Source organism: Magallana gigas, chromosome 1, assembly GCF_963853765.1.
Source record: "Magallana gigas chromosome 1, xbMagGiga1.1, whole genome shotgun sequence".
Classification (NCBI taxonomy): Eukaryota; Metazoa; Mollusca; class Bivalvia; order Ostreida; family Ostreidae; genus Magallana; species Magallana gigas.
The window spans coordinates 66359471-66385887 of NC_088853.1; the positions used below are offsets into that span (position 1 = coordinate 66359471).

At 33.1% G+C, this 26417-nt stretch overlaps 1 protein-coding gene across 2 annotated transcripts in view; it reads left to right on the forward strand.

Moving 5' to 3' along the window:
- The window catches only part of LOC105323786 (uncharacterized), a 33672-nt gene extending 8074 nt beyond the window's left edge, over positions 1-25598 (forward strand). For both annotated transcript variants that reach the window (XM_066087667.1, XM_066087632.1), the window contains exons 5-11: positions 124-348; positions 430-684; positions 774-845; positions 18670-18897; positions 20026-20598; positions 22082-23639; positions 23811-25598. In XM_066087667.1, the coding sequence (XP_065943739.1) occupies positions 124-348; positions 430-684; positions 774-845; positions 18670-18897; positions 20026-20339 (1094 nt within the window). In that variant the 3' untranslated portion in view covers positions 20340-20598; positions 22082-23639; positions 23811-25598. The remainder of the gene's footprint in view (positions 1-123; positions 349-429; positions 685-773; positions 846-18669; positions 18898-20025; positions 20599-22081; positions 23640-23810) is intronic.
- The last annotated feature ends 819 nt before the right edge of the window (positions 25599-26417 follow it).

Below are 26417 nucleotides of genomic sequence, written 5' to 3' on the forward strand. Positions count from 1 at the left end.
TTTTTCAATAAAAAAGTTAAAAAGTGTTTATTTTTCTTTCTAAAATGACTCAAATTGATTTTGTTCACATTTAAGATAGATTAAATTTATTTATTTATTTTTTTAAATTATTTCTTTGCGCAGTTAATATGGCATTGCATCGCCCGACTTTTCAACTGCATTCACTTTTTGACGGACAACCAAGTTACAGACTCGTTGATGGTAAAAAAAGTGATCTTAATATACTCAGCAGTCAGTGCACTTCTACTCAAGATGGCCAGTCGTTTGTAATGTGGAGGGTAGATTTAGAAAATTATCGTCGCATTGAACGCATTGTTATCTACTCAAGAACGGATAATAAAAAATGGGGTGAGATAAATTTGATAGATAAATGATCAAAATGCACTATTGGTGTACTTATTCATAATAAGAAATGCATTGATTTTTTAGATGTCAACAACGGGTTTACAAGAAGACTTTTAGGGTTTTCAGTTGCCGTTTCGAATACGACTGATTACAATCATGGCGTTATTTGTTATCATGAGAGAAAATACAACAAGTATACGATACCTTCCATTGTGGATTTTTTCTGCTCTGCTGTTGGTCGGTATGTAATATTTTACAATGAGAGACGCCCAGGAATCAGCTATCCAGAAGATTACAGTCAATACGCCTTTGTTGACCTCTGTGAAATAGAAGTTTATGGTACTCGAAATTTAGTATGAAGAAAAAACAACGTATAATCATTCAACAGTTAAGTGGAACATATAACAATTACAAGCTTTTATTCAAAGGTTGTCCAATACCCCAGTATGGATTTGAACAACCAGCCTGCACACTTCCTTGTGCTGCCTTGTGTAAATATGGTAAAACTTATTCCTGCTCTACTTGATAAGTTTGATAATATAAAATTTAACAAAAACGTTACGTTGCAGATATGAAATTTAAAATTTTGTGCGGACAAAACAAATTGCACCACTCGATCTGTAAGGCGAGATTGCATTTTGTTAATCTGCATATTAGTGTCTTCATATCTTATTATCATCATGAACAAGTTTTTTTTCTGACAAAAAAAAAATATATGAAATGTGAAAATAAAACCATTACAGCGTAAAGTTAAAACTCTGACTTTAAAATTTTTTCAAACAAAATATTTTTTTTTCGGAATATACAGTCTCTAGTATTTCAGTTGTTACAACAAGCTATAAAAGATAAAATATTATTATTTTTATTTTAATTATTATTAAGGTCTTCCATTGGAATAATATTGTTTTCGTTCGGTTTCTTTTTAGGGTCTTCCGTTTTCAACGGAAGACCCTCTTGTTATTCTATTGTTTTTTTTTATTATTATTATTAAGGTCTTCCGTCTTCAGCGGAAGACCTTACTGTTTTTCTACGCGTTCTCATTCTTCTATATTATTATTTTTTTTCTTGGTAGTCACCCTTAATTTCTCAGCCATTTCTCAATGGATTTTAATGATTTTTACAGGGATAATGTCTTAGGTGAATATCTCTTTGCATCTTACTTCCTGTCTGAAAATTCACTTCCGTTTCTGAATTATCTCCCTTTTTCATGTATTTTGGAACATGATATTGTCCACGCATCTCCTCAAAAACTGTTATAGTTAGGGACTTGAAATTTATATGCAAGATAGAGTGGTTATGGTAGATTTGCTTGCTTGTTTTAGATTTGACCAGAAGTCATCATCCTTGAAGCTCGCCCGGAACTGAAAATGTTGATGTGAAATTTTTTTGACAATTTTTACGAAATTTGAGATTTGATCACGAATATCTTTCTTCTAATCAATATTTTGCTAACACATGTAGAGCATCAAAAATTAATCTATAAAAGATCTTTCAACTGACACCAAGCAAAAGGGGCTGACCCCTCATATTAGGGGCCACAAGGGGTCTAAAGTCTTTTATCTATATCTCTTTAATGAAAAATATTTTGTAATGTATTATAGAAGCAAAAATGTTTATCTTCCAGTTATCTACCTATATTTGTTAAAAGTTTTCTGATATGTTACATAATTTGGATTTTCAAGGGGCTAGAAGTCCAATATTTTGATCATTTATTTCTTAAAAAGGAAAAATATTTTGAAATGCATTATAGAAGAGAAAATACTCAGAATAATATTCGTAATAATATTTAACCACCAAAGTTTCGTTTAATGGTCCTTATAAGCAGATAAAGGGTCGGCCCCTAAAACAATTTTTCCCTATTATCTCAAAAACAGTAACAAATTTCTAAACACTTGTTGAACAAAATGTGTTTTATATTAAGGGACCTCTCATTGATATCAAGAAAAAGGGGCTAGCCCCTCAAATTACATGATAAGAGGGATCTAAATGTTTCAATCAAAGCTCTTATACATATATCAGAAACAAAACAAGGGCGAGAAGTCCAATACATTTATGATTTTTTTGTAAAAGAAAAAGAGGATATAGAAATTGAAGAAAAGAGTCTGTTTAAAATCAAAGGATTTTTCATTCTATTTCCAAATCATGTTTAGCTGGTAAATAGCAAAATAAAGGTCAAGCATGTACCTCAAACTCTAGTGATATTGGGAATTTAGTATTTTCCGTTTAATATAGAAGTCACCGACCCCCCCCCCCCTTCAAAAAATCATTTAGTTTTTCTGGCCCGATTTTACTTGATCTTTTATCTCGGACCTTTAATTTCAACTTAGTACCATTCTAGATTACCGTACTAATTACCAGACCAATTCGTTCATTATTAACAGAGTTATGAACTTTTTGGCATTTGAGTTTTAATTTTCGTGTTTGACATGTACTGTAGAAACAAATTCTAACTCCCGAGCTCTTCACTCAATCCTCATGAAATTTTGTGTAAATGTACCTCGGACCTCATTCCGTTTTTTTGCCAAATTTGCAGCGGATTGAACAATCAAGAAGAAATTTCCGATATCAAGCCGCGAGTATAGCCTGTATGGGGACTTAAAATTTACACAGTGCAAGGGATGTAAGCAGCCGCGTAATATTTCTGTTGCATGTATAATTCTTGTTTTCCGTTTAGTCTGTATCTACGATAGCGTGTGAACTACTTATGAATGTTAGAACTGTGGAAATTACTGTCATCCATTTTTTTATGAATAAATTTACGTGTTACTGATTTCGTTATTTCTACATTTAAAAGAATTTTATCAATCCTGTTGATATAAAACAGTCAAACATAATAGTAAACGACACAAAACAATCTCTACTCTAAAATACATGTCTAAAATGCATCAGTCATTGTTTTAGGACTTCCCCTAATTGTCGTTAACCGAATCCGAGATCCACACCTCAAAATTCTACTTTCGATTTATTTACGACGAAAATCAAGCTCGGTCCTTTTTATCCCCCTCCAGACACAAACACGCATTAATATTTCAAATGACCTCGCACTGTTACCAAACCTGAGTAGTGAGACATCTTACACGTTGTTTTTCATCTCATACAAATCAGCTCCTGTCCCGGGCGGAAACGCCCCAAATTCAAAGAGAAAATCGGGAATTATTTCGCGTCAGCCATGTTTTGACGCGAACCTTTGATGAAATACTGTTATGACACCTGCAAAGGCTGTGTGTAGCCAAGATTTGTTCTTTCTCTCTATTTCCTTCTCTCCATTTTTTTTTTGACTTTCTAACTAAGATACTCAAAATAAAGGGGTTGTTGGACTGAAGTACAAGTTGAAAAACACTCTTCCTTTAAGATTTAGACAAAAACAGTCCTTTATTATTAAGGTCTTCCGTCTTCAGCGGAAGACCTTACTGTTTTTCTACGCGTTCTCATTCTTCTATATTATTATTTTTTTTCTTGGTAGTCACCCTTAATTTCTCAGCCATTTCTCAATGGATTTTAATGATTTTTACAGGGATAATGTCTTAGGTGAATATCTCTTTGCATCTTACTTCCTGTCTGAAAATTCACTTCCGTTTCTGAATTATCTCCCTTTTTCATGTATTTTGGAACATGATATTGTCCACGCATCTCCTCAAAAACTGTTATAGTTAGGGACTTGAAATTTATATGCAAGATAGAGTGGTTATGGTAGATTTGCTTGCTTGTTTTAGATTTGACCAGAAGTCATCATCCTTGAAGCTCGCCCGGAACTGAAAATGTTGATGTGAAATTTTTTTGACAATTTTTACGAAATTTGAGATTTGATCACGAATATCTTTCTTCTAATCAATATTTTGCTAACACATGTAGAGCATCAAAAATTAATCTATAAAAGATCTTTCAACTGACACCAAGCAAAAGGGGCTGACCCCTCATATTAGGGGCCACAAGGGGTCTAAAGTCTTTTATCTATATCTCTTTAATGAAAAATATTTTGTAATGTATTATAGAAGCAAAAATGTTTATCTTCCAGTTATCTACCTATATTTGTTAAAAGTTTTCTGATATGTTACATAATTTGGATTTTCAAGGGGCTAGAAGTCCAATATTTTGATCATTTATTTCTTAAAAAGGAAAAATATTTTGAAATGCATTATAGAAGAGAAAATACTCAGAATAATATTCGTAATAATATTTAACCACCAAAGTTTCGTTTAATGGTCCTTATAAGCAGATAAAGGGTCGGCCCCTAAAACAATTTTTCCCTATTATCTCAAAAACAGTAACAAATTTCTAAACACTTGTTGAACAAAATGTGTTTTATATTAAGGGACCTCTCATTGATATCAAGAAAAAGGGGCTAGCCCCTCAAATTACATGATAAGAGGGATCTAAATGTTTCAATCAAAGCTCTTATACATATATCAGAAACAAAACAAGGGCGAGAAGTCCAATACATTTATGATTTTTTTGTAAAAGAAAAAGAGGATATAGAAATTGAAGAAAAGAGTCTGTTTAAAATCAAAGGATTTTTCATTCTATTTCCAAATCATGTTTAGCTGGTAAATAGCAAAATAAAGGTCAAGCATGTACCTCAAACTCTAGTGATATTGGGAATTTAGTATTTTCCGTTTAATATAGAAGTCACCGACCCCCCCCCCCCCCCCCCTTCAAAAAATCATTTAGTTTTTCTGGCCCGATTTTACTTGATCTTTTATCTCGGACCTTTAATTTCAACTTAGTACCATTCTAGATTACCGTACTAATTACCAGACCAATTCGTTCATTATTAACAGAGTTATGAACTTTTTGGCATTTGAGTTTTAATTTTCGTGTTTGACATGTACTGTAGAAACAAATTCTAACTCCCGAGCTCTTCACTCAATCCTCATGAAATTTTGTGTAAATGTACCTCGGACCTCATTCCGTTTTTTTGCCAAATTTGCAGCGGATTGAACAATCAAGAAGAAATTTCCGATATCAAGCCGCGAGTATAGCCTGTATGGGGACTTAAAATTTACACAGTGCAAGGGATGTAAGCAGCCGCGTAATATTTCTGTTGCATGTATAATTCTTGTTTTCCGTTTAGTCTGTATCTACGATAGCGTGTGAACTACTTATGAATGTTAGAACTGTGGAAATTACTGTCATCCATTTTTTTATGAATAAATTTACGTGTTACTGATTTCGTTATTTCTACATTTAAAAGAATTTTATCAATCCTGTTGATATAAAACAGTCAAACATAATAGTAAACGACACAAAACAATCTCTACTCTAAAATACATGTCTAAAATGCATCAGTCATTGTTTTAGGACTTCCCCTAATTGTCGTTAACCGAATCCGAGATCCACACCTCAAAATTCTACTTTCGATTTATTTACGACGAAAATCAAGCTCGGTCCTTTTTATCCCCCTCCAGACACAAACACGCATTAATATTTCAAATGACCTCGCACTGTTACCAAACCTGAGTAGTGAGACATCTTACACGTTGTTTTTCATCTCATACAAATCAGCTCCTGTCCCGGGCGGAAACGCCCCAAATTCAAAGAGAAAATCGGGAATTATTTCGCGTCAGCCATGTTTTGACGCGAACCTTTGATGAAATACTGTTATGACACCTGCAAAGGCTGTGTGTAGCCAAGATTTGTTCTTTCTCTCTATTTCCTTCTCTCCATTTTTTTTTTGACTTTCTAACTAAGATACTCAAAATAAAGGGGTTGTTGGACTGAAGTACAAGTTGAAAAACACTCTTCCTTTAAGATTTAGACAAAAACAGTCCTTTATTATTAAGGTCTTCCGTCTTCAGCGGAAGACCTTACTGTTTTTCTACGCGTTCTCATTCTTCTATATTATTATTTTTTTTCTTGGTAGTCACCCTTAATTTCTCAGCCATTTCTCAATGGATTTTAATGATTTTTACAGGGATAATGTCTTAGGTGAATATCTCTTTGCATCTTACTTCCTGTCTGAAAATTCACTTCCGTTTCTGAATTATCTCCCTTTTTCATGTATTTTGGAACATGATATTGTCCACGCATCTCCTCAAAAACTGTTATAGTTAGGGACTTGAAATTTATATGCAAGATAGAGTGGTTATGGTAGATTTGCTTGCTTGTTTTAGATTTGACCAGAAGTCATCATCCTTGAAGCTCGCCCGGAACTGAAAATGTTGATGTGAAATTTTTTTGACAATTTTTACGAAATTTGAGATTTGATCACGAATATCTTTCTTCTAATCAATATTTTGCTAACACATGTAGAGCATCAAAAATTAATCTATAAAAGATCTTTCAACTGACACCAAGCAAAAGGGGCTGACCCCTCATATTAGGGGCCACAAGGGGTCTAAAGTCTTTTATCTATATCTCTTTAATGAAAAATATTTTGTAATGTATTATAGAAGCAAAAATGTTTATCTTCCAGTTATCTACCTATATTTGTTAAAAGTTTTCTGATATGTTACATAATTTGGATTTTCAAGGGGCTAGAAGTCCAATATTTTGATCATTTATTTCTTAAAAAGGAAAAATATTTTGAAATGCATTATAGAAGAGAAAATACTCAGAATAATATTCGTAATAATATTTAACCACCAAAGTTTCGTTTAATGGTCCTTATAAGCAGATAAAGGGTCGGCCCCTAAAACAATTTTTCCCTATTATCTCAAAAACAGTAACAAATTTCTAAACACTTGTTGAACAAAATGTGTTTTATATTAAGGGACCTCTCATTGATATCAAGAAAAAGGGGCTAGCCCCTCAAATTACATGATAAGAGGGATCTAAATGTTTCAATCAAAGCTCTTATACATATATCAGAAACAAAACAAGGGCGAGAAGTCCAATACATTTATGATTTTTTTGTAAAAGAAAAAGAGGATATAGAAATTGAAGAAAAGAGTCTGTTTAAAATCAAAGGATTTTTCATTCTATTTCCAAATCATGTTTAGCTGGTAAATAGCAAAATAAAGGTCAAGCATGTACCTCAAACTCTAGTGATATTGGGAATTTAGTATTTTCCGTTTAATATAGAAGTCACCGACCCCCCCCCCCCCTTCAAAAAATCATTTAGTTTTTCTGGCCCGATTTTACTTGATCTTTTATCTCGGACCTTTAATTTCAACTTAGTACCATTCTAGATTACCGTACTAATTACCAGACCAATTCGTTCATTATTAACAGAGTTATGAACTTTTTGGCATTTGAGTTTTAATTTTCGTGTTTGACATGTACTGTAGAAACAAATTCTAACTCCCGAGCTCTTCACTCAATCCTCATGAAATTTTGTGTAAATGTACCTCGGACCTCATTCCGTTTTTTTGCCAAATTTGCAGCGGATTGAACAATCAAGAAGAAATTTCCGATATCAAGCCGCGAGTATAGCCTGTATGGGGACTTAAAATTTACACAGTGCAAGGGATGTAAGCAGCCGCGTAATATTTCTGTTGCATGTATAATTCTTGTTTTCCGTTTAGTCTGTATCTACGATAGCGTGTGAACTACTTATGAATGTTAGAACTGTGGAAATTACTGTCATCCATTTTTTTATGAATAAATTTACGTGTTACTGATTTCGTTATTTCTACATTTAAAAGAATTTTATCAATCCTGTTGATATAAAACAGTCAAACATAATAGTAAACGACACAAAACAATCTCTACTCTAAAATACATGTCTAAAATGCATCAGTCATTGTTTTAGGACTTCCCCTAATTGTCGTTAACCGAATCCGAGATCCACACCTCAAAATTCTACTTTCGATTTATTTACGACGAAAATCAAGCTCGGTCCTTTTTATCCCCCTCCAGACACAAACACGCATTAATATTTCAAATGACCTCGCACTGTTACCAAACCTGAGTAGTGAGACATCTTACACGTTGTTTTTCATCTCATACAAATCAGCTCCTGTCCCGGGCGGAAACGCCCCAAATTCAAAGAGAAAATCGGGAATTATTTCGCGTCAGCCATGTTTTGACGCGAACCTTTGATGAAATACTGTTATGACACCTGCAAAGGCTGTGTGTAGCCAAGATTTGTTCTTTCTCTCTATTTCCTTCTCTCCATTTTTTTTTTGACTTTCTAACTAAGATACTCAAAATAAAGGGGTTGTTGGACTGAAGTACAAGTTGAAAAACACTCTTCCTTTAAGATTTAGACAAAAACAGTCCTTTATTATTAAGGTCTTCCGTCTTCAGCGGAAGACCTTACTGTTTTTCTACGCGTTCTCATTCTTCTATATTATTATTTTTTTTCTTGGTAGTCACCCTTAATTTCTCAGCCATTTCTCAATGGATTTTAATGATTTTTACAGGGATAATGTCTTAGGTGAATATCTCTTTGCATCTTACTTCCTGTCTGAAAATTCACTTCCGTTTCTGAATTATCTCCCTTTTTCATGTATTTTGGAACATGATATTGTCCACGCATCTCCTCAAAAACTGTTATAGTTAGGGACTTGAAATTTATATGCAAGATAGAGTGGTTATGGTAGATTTGCTTGCTTGTTTTAGATTTGACCAGAAGTCATCATCCTTGAAGCTCGCCCGGAACTGAAAATGTTGATGTGAAATTTTTTTGACAATTTTTACGAAATTTGAGATTTGATCACGAATATCTTTCTTCTAATCAATATTTTGCTAACACATGTAGAGCATCAAAAATTAATCTATAAAAGATCTTTCAACTGACACCAAGCAAAAGGGGCTGACCCCTCATATTAGGGGCCACAAGGGGTCTAAAGTCTTTTATCTATATCTCTTTAATGAAAAATATTTTGTAATGTATTATAGAAGCAAAAATGTTTATCTTCCAGTTATCTACCTATATTTGTTAAAAGTTTTCTGATATGTTACATAATTTGGATTTTCAAGGGGCTAGAAGTCCAATATTTTGATCATTTATTTCTTAAAAAGGAAAAATATTTTGAAATGCATTATAGAAGAGAAAATACTCAGAATAATATTCGTAATAATATTTAACCACCAAAGTTTCGTTTAATGGTCCTTATAAGCAGATAAAGGGTCGGCCCCTAAAACAATTTTTCCCTATTATCTCAAAAACAGTAACAAATTTCTAAACACTTGTTGAACAAAATGTGTTTTATATTAAGGGACCTCTCATTGATTTCAAGAAAAAGGGGCTAGCCCCTCAAATTACATGATAAGAGGGATCTAAATGTTTCAATCAAAGCTCTTATACATATATCAGAAACAAAACAAGGGCGAGAAGTCCAATACATTTATGATTTTTTTGTAAAAGAAAAAGAGGATATAGAAATTGAAGAAAAGAGTCTGTTTAAAATCAAAGGATTTTTCATTCTATTTCCAAATCATGTTTAGCTGGTAAATAGCAAAATAAAGGTCAAGCATGTACCTCAAACTCTAGTGATATTGGGAATTTAGTATTTTCCGTTTAATATAGAAGTCACCGACCCCCCCCCCCCTTCAAAAAATCATTTAGTTTTTCTGGCCCGATTTTACTTGATCTTTTATCTCGGACCTTTAATTTCAACTTAGTACCATTCTAGATTACCGTACTAATTACCAGACCAATTCGTTCATTATTAACAGAGTTATGAACTTTTTGGCATTTGAGTTTTAATTTTCGTGTTTGACATGTACTGTAGAAACAAATTCTAACTCCCGAGCTCTTCACTCAATCCTCATGAAATTTTGTGTAAATGTACCTCGGACCTCATTCCGTTTTTTTGCCAAATTTGCAGCGGATTGAACAATCAAGAAGAAATTTCCGATATCAAGCCGCGAGTATAGCCTGTATGGGGACTTAAAATTTACACAGTGCAAGGGATGTAAGCAGCCGCGTAATATTTCTGTTGCATGTATAATTCTTGTTTTCCGTTTAGTCTGTATCTACGATAGCGTGTGAACTACTTATGAATGTTAGAACTGTGGAAATTACTGTCATCCATTTTTTTATGAATAAATTTACGTGTTACTGATTTCGTTATTTCTACATTTAAAAGAATTTTATCAATCCTGTTGATATAAAACAGTCAAACATAATAGTAAACGACACAAAACAATCTCTACTCTAAAATACATGTCTAAAATGCATCAGTCATTGTTTTAGGACTTCCCCTAATTGTCGTTAACCGAATCCGAGATCCACACCTCAAAATTCTACTTTCGATTTATTTACGACGAAAATCAAGCTCGGTCCTTTTTATCCCCCTCCAGACACAAACACGCATTAATATTTCAAATGACCTCGCACTGTTACCAAACCTGAGTAGTGAGACATCTTACACGTTGTTTTTCATCTCATACAAATCAGCTCCTGTCCCGGGCGGAAACGCCCCAAATTCAAAGAGAAAATCGGGAATTATTTCGCGTCAGCCATGTTTTGACGTGAACCTTCGATGATGAAATATAGACTGGCAATGCCTGTCTGATATGCGCGATATATATTTCGTATGATAGAGACAGAGGACCAGTCTACGATGAAATACTGTTATGACACCTGCAAAGTCTGTGTGTTCGAATCTCGCCGGAGCCAAGATTTGTTCTTTCTCTCTATTTCCTTCTCTCCATTTTTTTTTTTTACTTTCTTACTAAGATATTCAAAATAAAGGGGTTGTTGGACTGAAGTATAAGTTAAAAACACTCGTACATTAAGATTTAGACAAAAACATTCTTTAATTATTAGGGTCTTCCGTCTTTAGCGGAAGAACCTTCTAGTATTCTATTGTTTCTTTTTAACTTTTCTTATTATTAAGGTCTTCCGTTTCCAACGGAAAACCTTATTGGTATTGCTTTGTTTTTTTCCCTTTTCTTCTATATTATTATTTTTTTTTCTTACAAATTTTGTGCACGCAAGATCTCGAAAACTACTCAATTGATTTTTACGAAACTTGTCGATCTTATAGATGACGATGTGAACCGTATTTCAAATTTTTTTTATTGAAGACGTCACTTCAGGTTTTGAGATATAGTCGTTTTGTCGATTTTCAGACAGATATTTTGTCGGCAGTACTCCATTTTAACTATAGCAGATATACACTTGAAATTTTCAGTGATGGTAGACGGAAGACTGAAATTGTGCATGAAGGTTTAAAATCATTTCGATCGCAAAAAGCGCCGAAGCTCGCCTGGACCCAAAAATTGAGATTAAACAAATATCATAATTTTTTTCTGGTTTTCTTTGTTTATCTCTTTTCTGAATAATATTTTGTTAAAACATATAATGTTTTTTTTTTTTTAATTTATAAGACCTTTTTTTTGATATCAAGACAAAGGGGCTGGCCCCTCAAATTAGGCGACCAAAGGGCTCTCAAGTCTTTCATCTATAGCCCCTTTACTGAGATATATTTTGTGAAAGATTATAGAAGCAAATATGTTAATCTTACCGTTATGTATCCAAGCAGTGTCATGATTTTATAATGTGATACGTAATTAAGATTTTTAAGGGTTCAAAATTCAAAAAATTAATCACCGATATCCCAGAAAGGAAAATATTTTGAAATGCAGTATAGAAGAAAAGATACTCAAAATGATCTACTAAACAATATGGATTCTTCAAAATTTCGTTAAACGACCCCTATAAGGAGATAAGGGATCGGCCCCTTAAACGCTCTTTCTGAGATATCTCAAGAATGGTAACAAAATTCTATACACTTGTTGAACAAAATATCTTTAAAAGTAAATAACTTTTCATTTGATACGAGGAAAAAGAGGCTGCCCCTCGAATTAGAGATCTAAATGTTTTCAACCAAAGCTCATACATCTAAAACAAAATAGTATCTGGCCCTTAGAATGTAGACTGTTGTCTTATATTTTAAATCACGTTTAGCCGTTAAATAGCAAAACCAAGGTCGAACATGTATTTCTTGTTCTAAAACACACGGAAGACCTCCTCGTTGCTCGCAACGAGATCGTGTCTAGTTCTTCTTGTTTTTCCTTCTGACTTCTTTTTTGCTTTATATCTCAAAAACTATTCAACCGATTTGCAAGAAATTTTCAGGGATTATGTTAAATACCTGTCCCTTGAAGCTTTTAAACTTTCAGTCATTAAGTCACTTCCGTTTTCTAGTTACGTCATTTTAAACATTTTCAAAAAGTGATTTTGTCCAGGACTTTTCTCGTAAACGGTAGTTTACAAAGACTTGAAATTTTCTGTGATTGTAAATCTGCGGATTTACTTATGGCATTTTTACAAAAAAAAATTTTTTGTCACTTCCGGTAGAAACCGGAAGTGATTTTAATTTTTCGAAAAATTGAATTTTTTGATCGAATCAAAAACGAATATGTGTTTTGTAGAGCTTTTTAAGCTTAACCTAACACTGAAAACTGTTTAAAAATCGGACGATGCATTACAGAGAAATTTGACTTTAAAAATTGATTTTTCCGGAAATTTTGATTCCGCTTTTTTGGTTAAGAAAGTAGTATCAAGTTCTTGGTTAAATTAACTTGTACCTAAAAATTAATTGTTAAGTCGTACTGTTACACATTCGGATTTTTTTTGTTAAGTCGTTCTTGAAATTGGAAAGGTTTTTGTTAAGTCGTACTTAAAATCATTCGGATTTTGCTAAGTCGTACCAGGAATAATTCGATTTTTTCATCTTTTTATTTCAGTTTCTCTTGTTATTGGTTTAAGAGCTCTGCTTCTTACAGGAACTTCCAGCTTTACTTCCGACATGAACGGAAGACCCACTCGTTGCTTTGCAACGAGCTTTGCTCTAGTTCCCTATTCTTTTTTTTTCTTACATATATTGTGTACACGATTTCTCAGAAACTACTCGGCCCATTTACATGAAACTTTCAGATCTGATAGATATTGCTCCGAACCTTGTTGGAAATTTTTTTAATGTCGACGTCACTTCCGGTTTTGAGATATTAGCGATTTAACGATTTTTGGAGGGTCGGCTTGTCCACGAAGGCTCCCATAAACTAAAAAAGATATTGAGTTCAAAATTTCAGGAATGATAGTCAAAAGAATGTAGATATGCAATAGGGTACTTATAATTTTTCAGCGCAAAAAGCGCCGAAGCTCGGTAGGGCTAAAAAATGAGATATAAAAAGCGTTGTGATTTTGCATGGTTTTCTTAGTTTATCTTTTTTCCTGGAAATATTTCGATAAGACATGTAGAACAAAAAAGAATTATGTTTAAACGGTCTTACATTTGACATTAAGAAACAGGGGTTGGCCCCTCAAATTAGGGACCTAGAGTTCTTGAAAGTTATCGCTCCATAACTCAAAAGCGGTTAAGATTTCAATACGGCTGTCGCTGCAAAAGTTGTTCATTATGATCTTATTAATGTCGTAACAATAATATTGTGTTTGGGTATTGCGTAATATGAGTGTAAAAAGCTAGACTTGTTACCATGTATTTGTGTTTTATTTGGCAAATAAACGGGGTATTTGTGCGTATAACGGACATTAAGGGTACCAGTTTACATTACGGAAATTGTTTGAACATTTTAGTTATATTCTAGTAAAACACATTATGGATAAAAAAAAACCTCTTTATGCAATGCATTTGAGTCGCATTTAAAATCTAGCTGAATTCCGAGCTGTGTATGTGAACAATTACGTATCCGAACCCTTGCCCGCGGCCGAGAAAATAGGTCGCGGCTTCACTAACGAGCGGTCTGCCGTTACCTAATACACAAGATTTGTGTCTTGCTGTAATGCACACATGGGTTTTTTTTATGTAGCTGCAAACTCAAAAATTCCAATTTTAACGACTTTACTAGTAAATAAAAATGATTATACCGTTACCTACTAGCATCTTACATTCGAAAAAAGTTTAAACACTTTAATTCTTTTCAAGGGAAACACGTTATGGGTAAAAGAACTGCTTCTTTGCAATGCATTTGAGTCGCATTTAAAATCTAGCTAGAATCCGAGCTACGTGTATATAAACAATTGTTTGTATCCGATCACTTGCCCGCGGCCTAGGAAATAGGTCGCGGCTTGACTAGCGAGCGGTCAACCGTTATCCAATACACAAAATTTGCGCCGTGCTATAATGCATTCATAGGTTTATTTATGTAGCTGCAAACACAACGAAGAAATGCTGTTTTGGACTCGTAGTTAAAAAATCTATAGATAGATTGACGGTCAATGAAAAAAAAGCGTTCACTGTGATCTTTTCTATGTCATAAAATAGTGATATTGTGGAAAATAAAATTCAGTTATCAAACTGAAAACATTTCAAACCCACCACGTTGAGTGTACATTTACATAACACGGGCAGGGAGACGCCGCGCAAGTGGACAACCGATTCGCTGTAGTCTAGGACACATGCTTGTCGTGTTTACATGTACACGTTATCACACATTGATTCGTTTTTAAATTATTTCAATTTTCAATTATATTGGTTAACGATGAATCAAACCATTGATTTAAATCATAGTGCTTAAAAAAAAGAAAGAAAAAAATGCCATCAATAATTATAATACAACGTTTTACGGTCGTACGAGTTGAAATGTAAATACATTCATGTATAAATGCATATGTCCATTTCTGACATTTTGCTGCTGAGAATTTAATGGATTACACTGCCCATTTCCACAAAAAAAGCGCGATATTCACAACATGATTATTCCAATCGCACATCTTAAGTATTTGCAATCTGTGGTAATTCATTTGGCTAACAAAATATTGGATTTTTTTTTATGTGAGAGAGAGAGAGAGAGAGAGAGAGAGAGCATGAACTAAGCATGGCGTAGGTAGTAAAAGTTAAAATGTATTCATAAAAAGCGTTTGGTTTTATCCTCCGAATGTTCGGGTTTATTCACCCTGCATGTTTAGCATCGATTATAAACAACGTAAACTTAAAAACTATTAATCAACAAATGTACAACGATTTATTTTTGTTTTTTTAATAGTCATGCTGTATATTTTATGTTATGATAGATCATATAAAAAGGACAGATGTGAATGTCGTAATACAATCATACTACCTTCAACGTAAAGAGCCAGTTTAAACACGAGACGAAATAAATCGAATCCCTTTTATGTCGTTTATTTTGAAAATAAATTTGTACATTGTACAGCAAAACTTGTCTAGGGTTGTTGTAAAAAAATTGACCGGACTAGGCAACGTCCGGTTTAGAGGACATTGTTGCAAATTAATTATAGTATTAAATGCAGTAGGTCTTGATCGTGCATATTGTTGCAAAATTTTCAGTTCTTCTGAAATATATTTAATCGATTTTGTTTACGGTATCAATTTTCATTTTATTTTTATTTTTTTGCAAAAACCCAGGCAATAAATCCATAACGGAATACATACGATAGAAATACTTTTTCAATCAAATCATCGTTATTAATAATATTCAAAACATACGATTAACCTGAAAAGTGAATGCTTTACCGGAAATTGTTAAACAAACATTAACAAGTCAACAGGTGGCTGAAATGCCCAATGGCGAAATATAAATGAGAATTTAATCACAAAAAATTTGAGCATTTTAACAGAATAATATGCAACTCTGTTTGTATAGCCAATACTAGCCATACAAGGGGATAACAAACGATATCGACAGTCTTACCCCCGCAATATCCTGAATCAAGGTCTGAAAAAATTATCTAATTTTGGCAAAAAATGCATATTTTATATAAAAAAAACTTAACGGTATAAACTGAAATGAGTTGCTAGTTTGGACCTATATTCACAGTTGTTTAAATCAATAGCAACGACAGAAAAATTGGTCGATAAATTAATTGAGCATTATCTATCTCGCAGAAGGCCGATCGATCGTTAAGTGGCGGACTACGGGAAATAACTCTTATACTTATCAGCAGTCAGGTTTTTTTTTTCATCGCGCCGGTTTACAGAATAGACAGAATCCGGATTGCACAACATTTTTTAAACAAAAAACGAGAGGAAAATGTCAAGGGGCTGTATAATGTTGCCGGATTGTACAGCATTCCGGAATACACAATATCCGGATTCAACGAGTTTCAAATCTACATTTTTATTTTTTCATCGACTTAATTGACCGAGAAAACTACTGCAACATATATTATTGCACATATACTTAGCATCATTCTCATTTAAAAGCGTAAAGTTATTTGAATGAAAATCGGACCAAGCAGCTTTAACATTAAGATTTACATGTGTAAGACACTATGTTTGTCATGTGCATGATACTGTGCGTGAATTATTTTCAATACCTGTTTATTCTCCAAAATGATCACCAATTCCATTCACAACTGTTGTCATTCAAAATCACGTAATTTTTTAGTTGATCTAAACTGTCATGTTTCCAAGGAATCTATTGATTTTATCATGTATTACGTAATTAGGTAATTAGGTTTTAAGGAGTCAAATGTCCAAACTTTTGATCGCCCATGTTTCATTTGATATTTAACCTTTCATTTGATATCAAGAAAAGGGGCATGCCTCTCAAATTAGGTGGCCAGAGGGCTCAAAAGTCTTTTATCAATACATTTAGATCTTTACTGAGAGATATTTTGTGAAAGTTCATAAAAGCAGATATGTATCTTACAGTTATGTGTCTAAGCACTGTAATGATTTTATCATGCGTTACGTAGGTAGAGGTTTTCAGCGGTCAAATGTCCGGAAAATATATCACCCATATATCAGAAAGGAAAAATCTTTGGAAATGCAGTATAGAAAAAAAGATGCTCAAAATGATGTACTTAAAACAGTATTCAACTTTCAAAGTGTCGTTTAACAACCCATTTAAGGAGAAAAGGGATCGGCCCCAAAAGTTTCTTTCACATATATCTCAGGAACGGTAATGAATTTCTAAACACACTTTGAACAAAATGTGTTTAAAATAAAACTACCATTTTTTATTTGATATTACGAATAAGGGACTGACCCATCAAATTAGGGATCAAGATTGGCCTTAAGTCTTTTATCTACATGGTCATTTACTGAGCAATGTTAAGCAATAGGCTATAAAAGCAAAATTAGGTATATTACGTTTATATATCCTAACAATATAATGATTTTCTCATACGTTACCTAACTAGGGATTTTAGGGGGCAGACGTAAAATAGTTTAATCTTTCGTATCTCATTTGGAAGAAATGCAAGTATTTAAAAAAGCAACGTAAGAGAACTTTTAAAAAGCATTAGTACTCAACACGTATTTCCAGTTCAAGTTTTAATATGTTGTCGAAAATTCAAGTCAATGACGTCATATCACCTTCTAAAAATCGGATGGAAGACCTCCTCGTTGCTCGCAAACTACTTGACCGATTTACATGAAACTTTCAGGTCTGATTGATAACGATCTGAACCTTATTAGATTTTTTTTTAATGATGACGTCATTTCCGGTTTTGAGTTATTCACAATTTAACGATTTTCAGAGGGTCGGCTTCTCCAGGGTTAAACTCCTCAACGATTTAAGATATTGAGTTCAAAATTTCAGGGATTGTAGACAAAAGGTTGTAGATCTGACCTGTGGTATGTATATATTTTCCTGTGACCAAAAGCGCCGAAGCTCGCCCGAGCTCGAAAATTACGGTTGATCCTCAATATCTCAAAATGGAGGAAAATTCTGAAAAGCAATATTGAACAGAAGATGCTCAAAATTTTGAACTTTACAATATGCAGCCATAATTTCTTCGTTATGCGGTCCCTAAAAGAAGTTACAGGGCCGGCACCTAAAACGACCCCATCAAGATATCTCGAGAACGGTACAGAATTTGTAAACACTTGTTGAACAAAATGTGTTATAATTAAAAAAGGCTGGTCCTTCAAATAAGGGGCTGAGGGGGCTCTTATGTTTTTTATAAAGATAACTTTTTACTGTAAAATATTTTGTGATACGTTATAGAAGCAATTATGTTTATTCTAAGGTTATCTACCTATACATGGCAATCATTTACTCCTTTGTTATGTAATTAGGGATTTTAAGGGGCCAGAAGTCCAACACTTTGATCCTCAATATCTCAAAATAGAGGAACATTCTGGAAAGCAATATTTAATGTCCTTAACAATGTACAGCCATATATTGTTTGTTATCTGGACCCTATTATGAATTTTAGGACAGAATATCAAAACGATTTTTCCCAAATATCTCAAACGGTAACCAATTTCTAAACACTTATTAGTACACAAAAATACTTGTTAATTAAATTGAATGAAAAGGAGCTGATCCCTCAAATAAGGGACACCAAAGGGGTACATAGTCTTTCATCCATTACTCTTAGATCCCGACGCCATTTCCAGATACGTTTCGTTGACGAAGATCAAGAGTAAGGTCTTTCCATATTCTAAAAATCGGACGGAAGACCTCCTCGTTGCTCGCAACGAGATCGTGTCTAGTTATTATTATTATTATTATCATTATTATTATTATCATTATTATTATTATTTTTGTTTATTTTAGATATGGAAAATCTGAGCTACAGGAAACAAACTTGGCTGTCATCACCATTCAGTCCTTTTATGGCTGGCGATAAAGCAGTTGATGGACGATATACGTCACGCCATTACTCAAGTGGACAGTGTGCTATATCAAAACCATCAACACAAATAACATGGTGGGTTAATCTGGAAAAGATACACAGGATCGAACTCGTCGTAATCTATTTCAGGACCGATAACGTACAATGGGGTATGGTAAACTGTATCTGGTAACATTAAATGATAAAGTTTTGTAAAAAGAAAGTGTAAAAAGACCAATTGGTTTCTAACAATTACAGGTATTTATACCCTTTTTTTTTAAGTTTAAAAAAAAAATTATTTCAAAAAAGAAATTATTTTGAATTATCTTCCCTGCATGAAATTAAGAAATGTTGTCAGACTGACTTAGCCTTATTTTTTTTTATTCAAATTGACCTTTGTCCTTAATGCCCTTTTGAAATTAACCAATGTAAAACGTTTGATGTCAAGTAGTCCGATGTCTCTACAATGCTTTGTTTAAAAGTTGTGTTTTAAACAAAATTGAGAAATGTTAAGGATCAATGACTACATAATGGAGACATCAGGTGATTTTCTTAGTAATATATTGTAATATTTTGAAACTAAATTAAAAACATAGGTTAAAGTTTCAAGTCTTTACCTCTAACGATTTGAATGGAGTGGTGATAGCAAAATACATTTGGAAATTCACTAATACAGATTTTCATATTATCTTGACCATTGGTCGTTATGTTATTTTAACTGGCTAATAAAGACACTTCACAATCCCACGCGGTCTAATGTCTCTACGACCTGTGGTAAAAAAAGTTGCAAATGTTTCTTCAATAATCTAAAGAAACTTCATGAAAAATTAATGCTAGAAGGAAACCTCGAGCTTTTTCAGTTTAAATAGATTGGAGAAAAATCTAAGTGAACCTTACACAACAGTTAAAGTTTAAAGTCTTTGTCGCTTATGGTTTTAGAAGAGCAGCGATATCAAGCATTTCAATCACAATACCTTGGAGACAAAGGGTCAGTTGGTGCTTAAACTCTTTGTTTGCCAATTAGGTAGAGAAAAGAAATTATTAGATTCATCGAATAATGAAAACTCTGCCCCGAGAAAAATATGGAAGAAAACGAGAATAAGAAATTAAAATCAATGATTTTTCACCCTAGGATTAGAAGATGTAATTATAACAATTTCATTCTGATAATATTTTGGTCATTTGTATTTAGTATTCATCGATGTTTGTACCTTTTTGAAAGCAGTCAAAAGATATTGGCTTTTCGTCCGTTTAAGAATTCAACGAACATCAAAACCATGTTTCTGTGTTTGTTAAAGGAATAAACAATGGCTATACGGCAGTTTTCCTAGGATTTTCCTTGTACATTTCGAACTCTACTAATCGTCTTGACGGAATCCTATGTCACCACGATACAAATTACACAAGAGAAACCATTCCTGATCACGTGACTATTGATTGTCCTTATCATGGACAATATGTCATTTTTTACAATGAACGTCTGCCCGGAGTTACCTACCCTTCCAGGTATTCAAACTTGGCTTATGGTGACCTGTGTGAAGTTGAGGTCTATGGTGGCAAGTCTGTTTTTATTTTTTTCTATTTTTTTTTAAGTATTGAGCGTAGAATGTGATGTCTGTAATTTACCGTTTCTGGCAATAAACTGTTTGTCTCATGGGTGGCTGGTGTTTTTAATAATGTTGCGAAAGAAAGTTTATTGTAAAATGTCTTGGTTTATAATGCAGTTTTATTCAATGAAGGTTGTCCCAGTCCTGTGGGTAAAAATCCTCAGTGTTCGAAACATTGTCCCTGGAATTGTGAACAATGCTACCGTGACACGGGGCTGTGTGCCAAATGTTGGCCTGGATTTCGAGGTCATGCTTGCGAATTACGTAAGTTAATATGGCTTATTATATACACTACATTTAAAATATCTTGTTCTTTTTGGGCATTTTGAATCGAATAGTTGATAAGTTGTTATTCTCATTTCGTTTCTTTTTTGGATACTATAGACTTCGCCTTTAAATTCTGTACATTTTTCTTTAACTAAGAAATTATTTTTTGAGTACCACTAGGTAATAAAATATATCGGTTGAGCTGACATCAAATAAGGTCCAAAGGGTTTTGGAGTAGATTTGCACGTAGCTCGTCTGTATTCTAAGAACTTTGCATCAGTTTAAGGTTGAATCCTTGTTAGTTTTATTAATAGTTTTTTTTGATATTCACTAAATGAGCGATAACATGCTTAAATAGTCATTTATGAAATGTACTTAACTTTAAGTTACAAAATCGACTTGTAGTGCTGTTACATACTTGAGTAATGTAACGTTATATATCAGTATTTTTATCTCCAGGCCAACTAAACGGAATTAAAAATGTTTAAAACAAGGTAATAAAAATGCGTTCATAATATATTTGCCTGTATTCATTTTTCTATTATCCACATTCAGTCATAAAAGTAGGACTATTTAAGACTTTTAATGTCAAATAATATGTTATTGGCTAACGTAAAACAATATATTTTGACCATAACTTATTCCAGAGTCGGTGTTTTGATGTGCTATAGAATAGTGGGTAAATTATTCTGTTTATCAGTGAACAGGAATCATGCTAAAATATTTTCATCTGATGCAGTGAACAGAAATACAGGCTTCAGGTTTCGAAATCAAGTTTTTAAATACATACTGATTAAGATAATCAATACAAGTTTTCAATTAAGATTTGTTAAATAAAGGCTGATCAGTAAATTAGTTAAAAGTATTTAATCATGGATGCCTTATTCATTATTTTCAAAATCACCAAACTTCTCTTTGTCTATAGGGCATCGACAACGGAGGTAATCAAATGGTGCAATCATTATTTTCCTCTCCATAGTCAGACTCAGAAACATATTGAAATGTTGATATATCTGATACACCTTAAATCAGAATATTTACATATATGCGTGGGTCATTTAGATCAACACATAGTTTTGTTTATACTAAATCGAGTCCAGCATTAATTCGATCATTGAGCAGACGAAATCACAGTTGTCTTTAATACAAAAATGGGGGGGGGGAGAGGGCGAAATTCGCGTATATCTGAGCACTTGCGGTAAAAGATTTTAGACTAGTGGATATTTAGGGGTTGTCGATAAAACAATTTGCAAGAAAAAAAATAGTCTTCAATCTTGATTTATTTATGTTAAGGCTGCATCAACTGTGTGTGTTTATCACCTTTGCGGTATTAGATCTTGTCCTTTTGGTAGTTTGAATATTTGCCATAAGGATCACACTATTCCAACTAAACTATAATTTGTCAAGTATAGCTCCAATGATTTCTCCAAATTAAAAACAAAGACGTTCTTTCCTAAGATCAAATATTTAATTATTACAGCTTGCCAAGCTATAGGTAACGTTACAACGTCATCCAGTGTTATTTACAATGGACCTATATACCAGGCGCTGTTGTCTTCCAATGGACTTAATTATCCGGGCACTGAACGCGGGTATGCATATATAAATATGACTTTATCTGAGAAGTCGACAAACATTGTTGCTCTGTCCTTCACCCTTCATCAGGCATCCAACGTGATGGTTACCTTACTGGATAACAAACAATTTGTTATCAACAAAGTGAGTATTGTTATAAATTAATTGTGATAACGAAAAAAAGTGATGTAATTGCAAATATTATTTTTTTACGTTAATTGCGTGTATCTTCTTCTGCCTCGCGCAACGTTAAAAGTATTATGAGCGGTATTGTGCATTTTTTGCCCTTAAAACTAACGTTTTATAAAAAGCTTTAAAATGAGGTGGAAGATAGTCATAATCATATTGAAAAAAAGGTGTTAAAAGTTATCACCACATTGACATCGTAATGAAGAAATGACGTTGTAAAGACTTTTTTGATAAATTAATGTTTTGTAGTAAAATATAGGTGTTTTCCGATGGTTTTTTGACTGAGAAACATCGAGCGCAGGCTTGCTCAAGCACCATTTTTAGTATAATTATCTGAAGAAAAACTTCTTAAAATCGCACTAGAGCAGATATGCGCCGTATATTTCCGAATGCAAAATGTAAAGCAAATGAGAATATTTTCATTTGTTTGCAAATTTGAGGGAGTTAGGTCACTTGGATGACGTCATAGATACACAGCCAATGAGCAATGATGACTAAAATTAAGATTACAGTGCTAGGCGTCCACTGAACAATGAGTTTTGAAGATTTGATACGATACTATTCAGAAACTAGTTTAAACTGGGGCAGATATTTGGCCATTTTTTTTTGTTAGAAGATTATATATGTTAACGGAAGTTAGTACATGTTAAACAATAATAATTGATATCGTTCAATATCCAGAAAAATGTAGTAATATATCTATTCTTGCATATATAATTCCTTATAGGAATATATAGAATTTCGAAAACATTCAAAGCTGTGTGAACTTTTTAATGACGTCACAATGAACACACAGCAGGCTTAACGCTTTTCGCTTGGATTATTGTAAACATAAGAACACAGATTTTTTTACAATCCTTAACAGCTTGAATCTTTCAAATGTAAGTATATGTAATCAATAGCAATGTTTTAAAAGATTACCGGGATATGAGTGTGGTTGGTATATGATCAAATCTGTTACGAATCTTTTCGGTTTTCAAAAATTCAATCAGGTGACCAACCAAGTTCATAAAACGGTGAACTTTTTAAATTGCTGTCAATGTTTTAATTGTCCATACATATAGCAACCTTAAAATCATGAATTAGTTATTCGTGCATTTTTGCAGTATTTCGAACACTCCTCAGACAATCAGAAATGGAATGTAAAAGTAATGAACAGCGTGACCTCTCAGGTTCATTCCATCAGTGTAGCGGTGGTGTATAAGCACCAGTTTACTATCTCAAGTATGAGGCTTCCTCTGCGAAAATGCAAAAATGAAGATATATCATCTGAGGTATGATATAAATCAAAATATAATTTAATTGTGATGGTATTTTTGGGGAAAAATTATTGCATATTGTTAAACTCCTTAATATATCAAATCGATAAAGTAAAATGATAAATGTGATAGAAAAACTTTAAAAAATGAAACGTTTACAACAAAACTTTGTTCTCTTTATTTCAGGCACAGAAGAATGATGATGTATTTAAATACCTCTAAAGATTCATTTTAATGGATTTGTTTAGTGTAAAAATTATAATAAAACGTAATTCTCTTTTTCACGTGTTTGATTGGAACTCATTTTTGGGTATTTCGAAAAACAATGCTATCTTATGATTGGAAAAATATTAAACATTGCACTTAAACGCAAGTTTTTCTTTTTTATTGTTTGTGCCAAAATTAATACATAGAGTTTACGTAAAGCACGAACTACTAGGTTGTTGTTTTTTTAGAGAAATATGTACCAATAAACATATAAATATGAAAATGTTATAATTATAAAGAACATGTGTCTACAAATCATGAATTTAATTGAATAAGAAAAAACGTGTTTGTTTCTGAATGGTGATATCAGTTGATAAAACAATGATTTAGCTCTGTTTGTGTCGCTATTGGTTAAATGAATTTTCATAATTAATAACATGAATTTTCATAAACAATAACATAAATTTTATTCTTTATTATTGATCTGACATGATATTTTATTTATCAATAAAATAAGAGATTTTTATGATAAGAGTCATCGGGAAAAACCCATTTGGTATGAAGATATCGTTTGAAAGGAAAGAAAATATGGATAAATAGAAATCAATTAATTTATTACTTTTTATTTTAATAATTTCTTCAAAAAAATCAGAGAGCTAAAAGACTATTGCTTAATGCTAGTTCTAAGCAGACGTGCTATCAAATTGTTATTAATGATACTAGACTTTGACCCGTGTGTGCCCGGGTTCACATTGCTTATGCTATCGGACATTTACGAAATAGATACATCGACATACCGTAATATGTTGAAATTTACATCAATCCCCACATACTGCTTAGAATAAGCGGTGTCTCGGGATAGACTTTCACCACAGTTAAAATGCATTCCATAATACCCGTTATGTACATGTAGCAAAATATTGCAGAATCATTTCGATACGATTTTTGAGAAAATTAATAAAGCTGCATTGAAAATAATAGCGCATATTTGAGATTGTCTCGTAATATGCGCCGTTATCAAAGTTCTCCTCCGCAATAATCATCTTAATTTTATGTCTACATAATGTATCCGGGATTTTATCCGATCGCATAGGGTTTGACATTTAGGCACTTTATTTCCCGATTATCTCCCTTTTTTCATACAGCAGCGTAAAGGAAAGGTTGGTAATTTAAGGAGCCCAAAATATTTTTATAATTTCTAAATACCCGCCCAACCCAACCCTTGTTTTACATGTATTGTGGTATGTATTCTTTTTTTTTTTTTACAAATTTTAAGGACATACGACATGAACATTGCGTTGATTGAGTTAATGTTATGAAAAAGTTTGGTTTTTGCTTTCTCTTTTCAGCAGATAGCTGGGTAAATGGTCCGATGATGGTGACCTGGACAGCTCCCTTTGGGTTACTGCTTAAGTCACAGTGGTCGAGAGGGCGTTATTGTCACCTTCAATTTAACCATCCAACTGATTTTAGCATGTAGTGAGTTTGTTGTGGTTGATGTTGATGTATATAGATATATTATGTGGACTAATAAGACATTTGAGTAAAAAAAATCTAAATTATGTAATACAAATATATTATCAAATTTTGTGTTGAATTGTGTCCGTAGCACGATTGCGGTCAACCCAGCGTGCTACTTTTTTCAGCAGGGAGGGCATAAAATGTTGATGTAGGGTTATGCCATGTTGTCGGCTCCCCCATTGTTGTAACAATGTTTGACCACTGTGGTCATTACCTGCCAACTTAATAAATCCGTTCATAAACACTTGTGTTGTTGAACATATAAGGTCTTTGATAACAGTCAAAATATTCATAACAAACCATGTTGAGGCTGTAAATAGCTTTCATCTAAAATTTAATTCATATAAATGAAGAATGCAACACTTGTTGACCAACTTTTTTTACTCGCTTCCAATTTACACACCAATTTGACATTCGGAACTCTCGGGACTTTTCATATTAAATGCCATGAGTTAGAGTTAGAGTTATCTCCCGTATTACTTTTGATGATCAGAATATATAACACATTTTCAATGAAAATTGTCACGTATTTGTAATACTGTGTCTGAGTTTATCAATGCAAATCTGATATTAAGGAGACATAAACTAAATCGCCTCTCGTGTTTAGCGTGAATGTAATGCGCATGCACAAGATTATACAATTAAAAAAAAACAAAAAACAGATGACTTCCGGATTTTTAAAAGAAATTGTTGCTGATTATTAATTAGCGAAGCTTCACTGAGAAAAAATAAAATCAATTGGTAATCTTCAAGTACCAATGATGTTTAAAATGTATAAAGACAGTACTCTTCCAGTTTATTGGTATTACAGCCCAAAATTTCGAGTCAATTATTTTAATATAGTAGTATAGATAACAATAGTCGGTTTTGGTTTGTTTCATCGTCAGCTTATCATTGTTATTTACTCTGTAATGACAAAACCAAATGATAACAGGCTTCAGCCAAAGACAGGGGCGTTGCTGGTTCAAACCCCGCATTGATCACGTCATATTGTGTCTTAAGCACTTTCACACGGCACTATTTGCATTGTCTTAGTCAACAAAGCTCAAAATGGGTTCCGACATC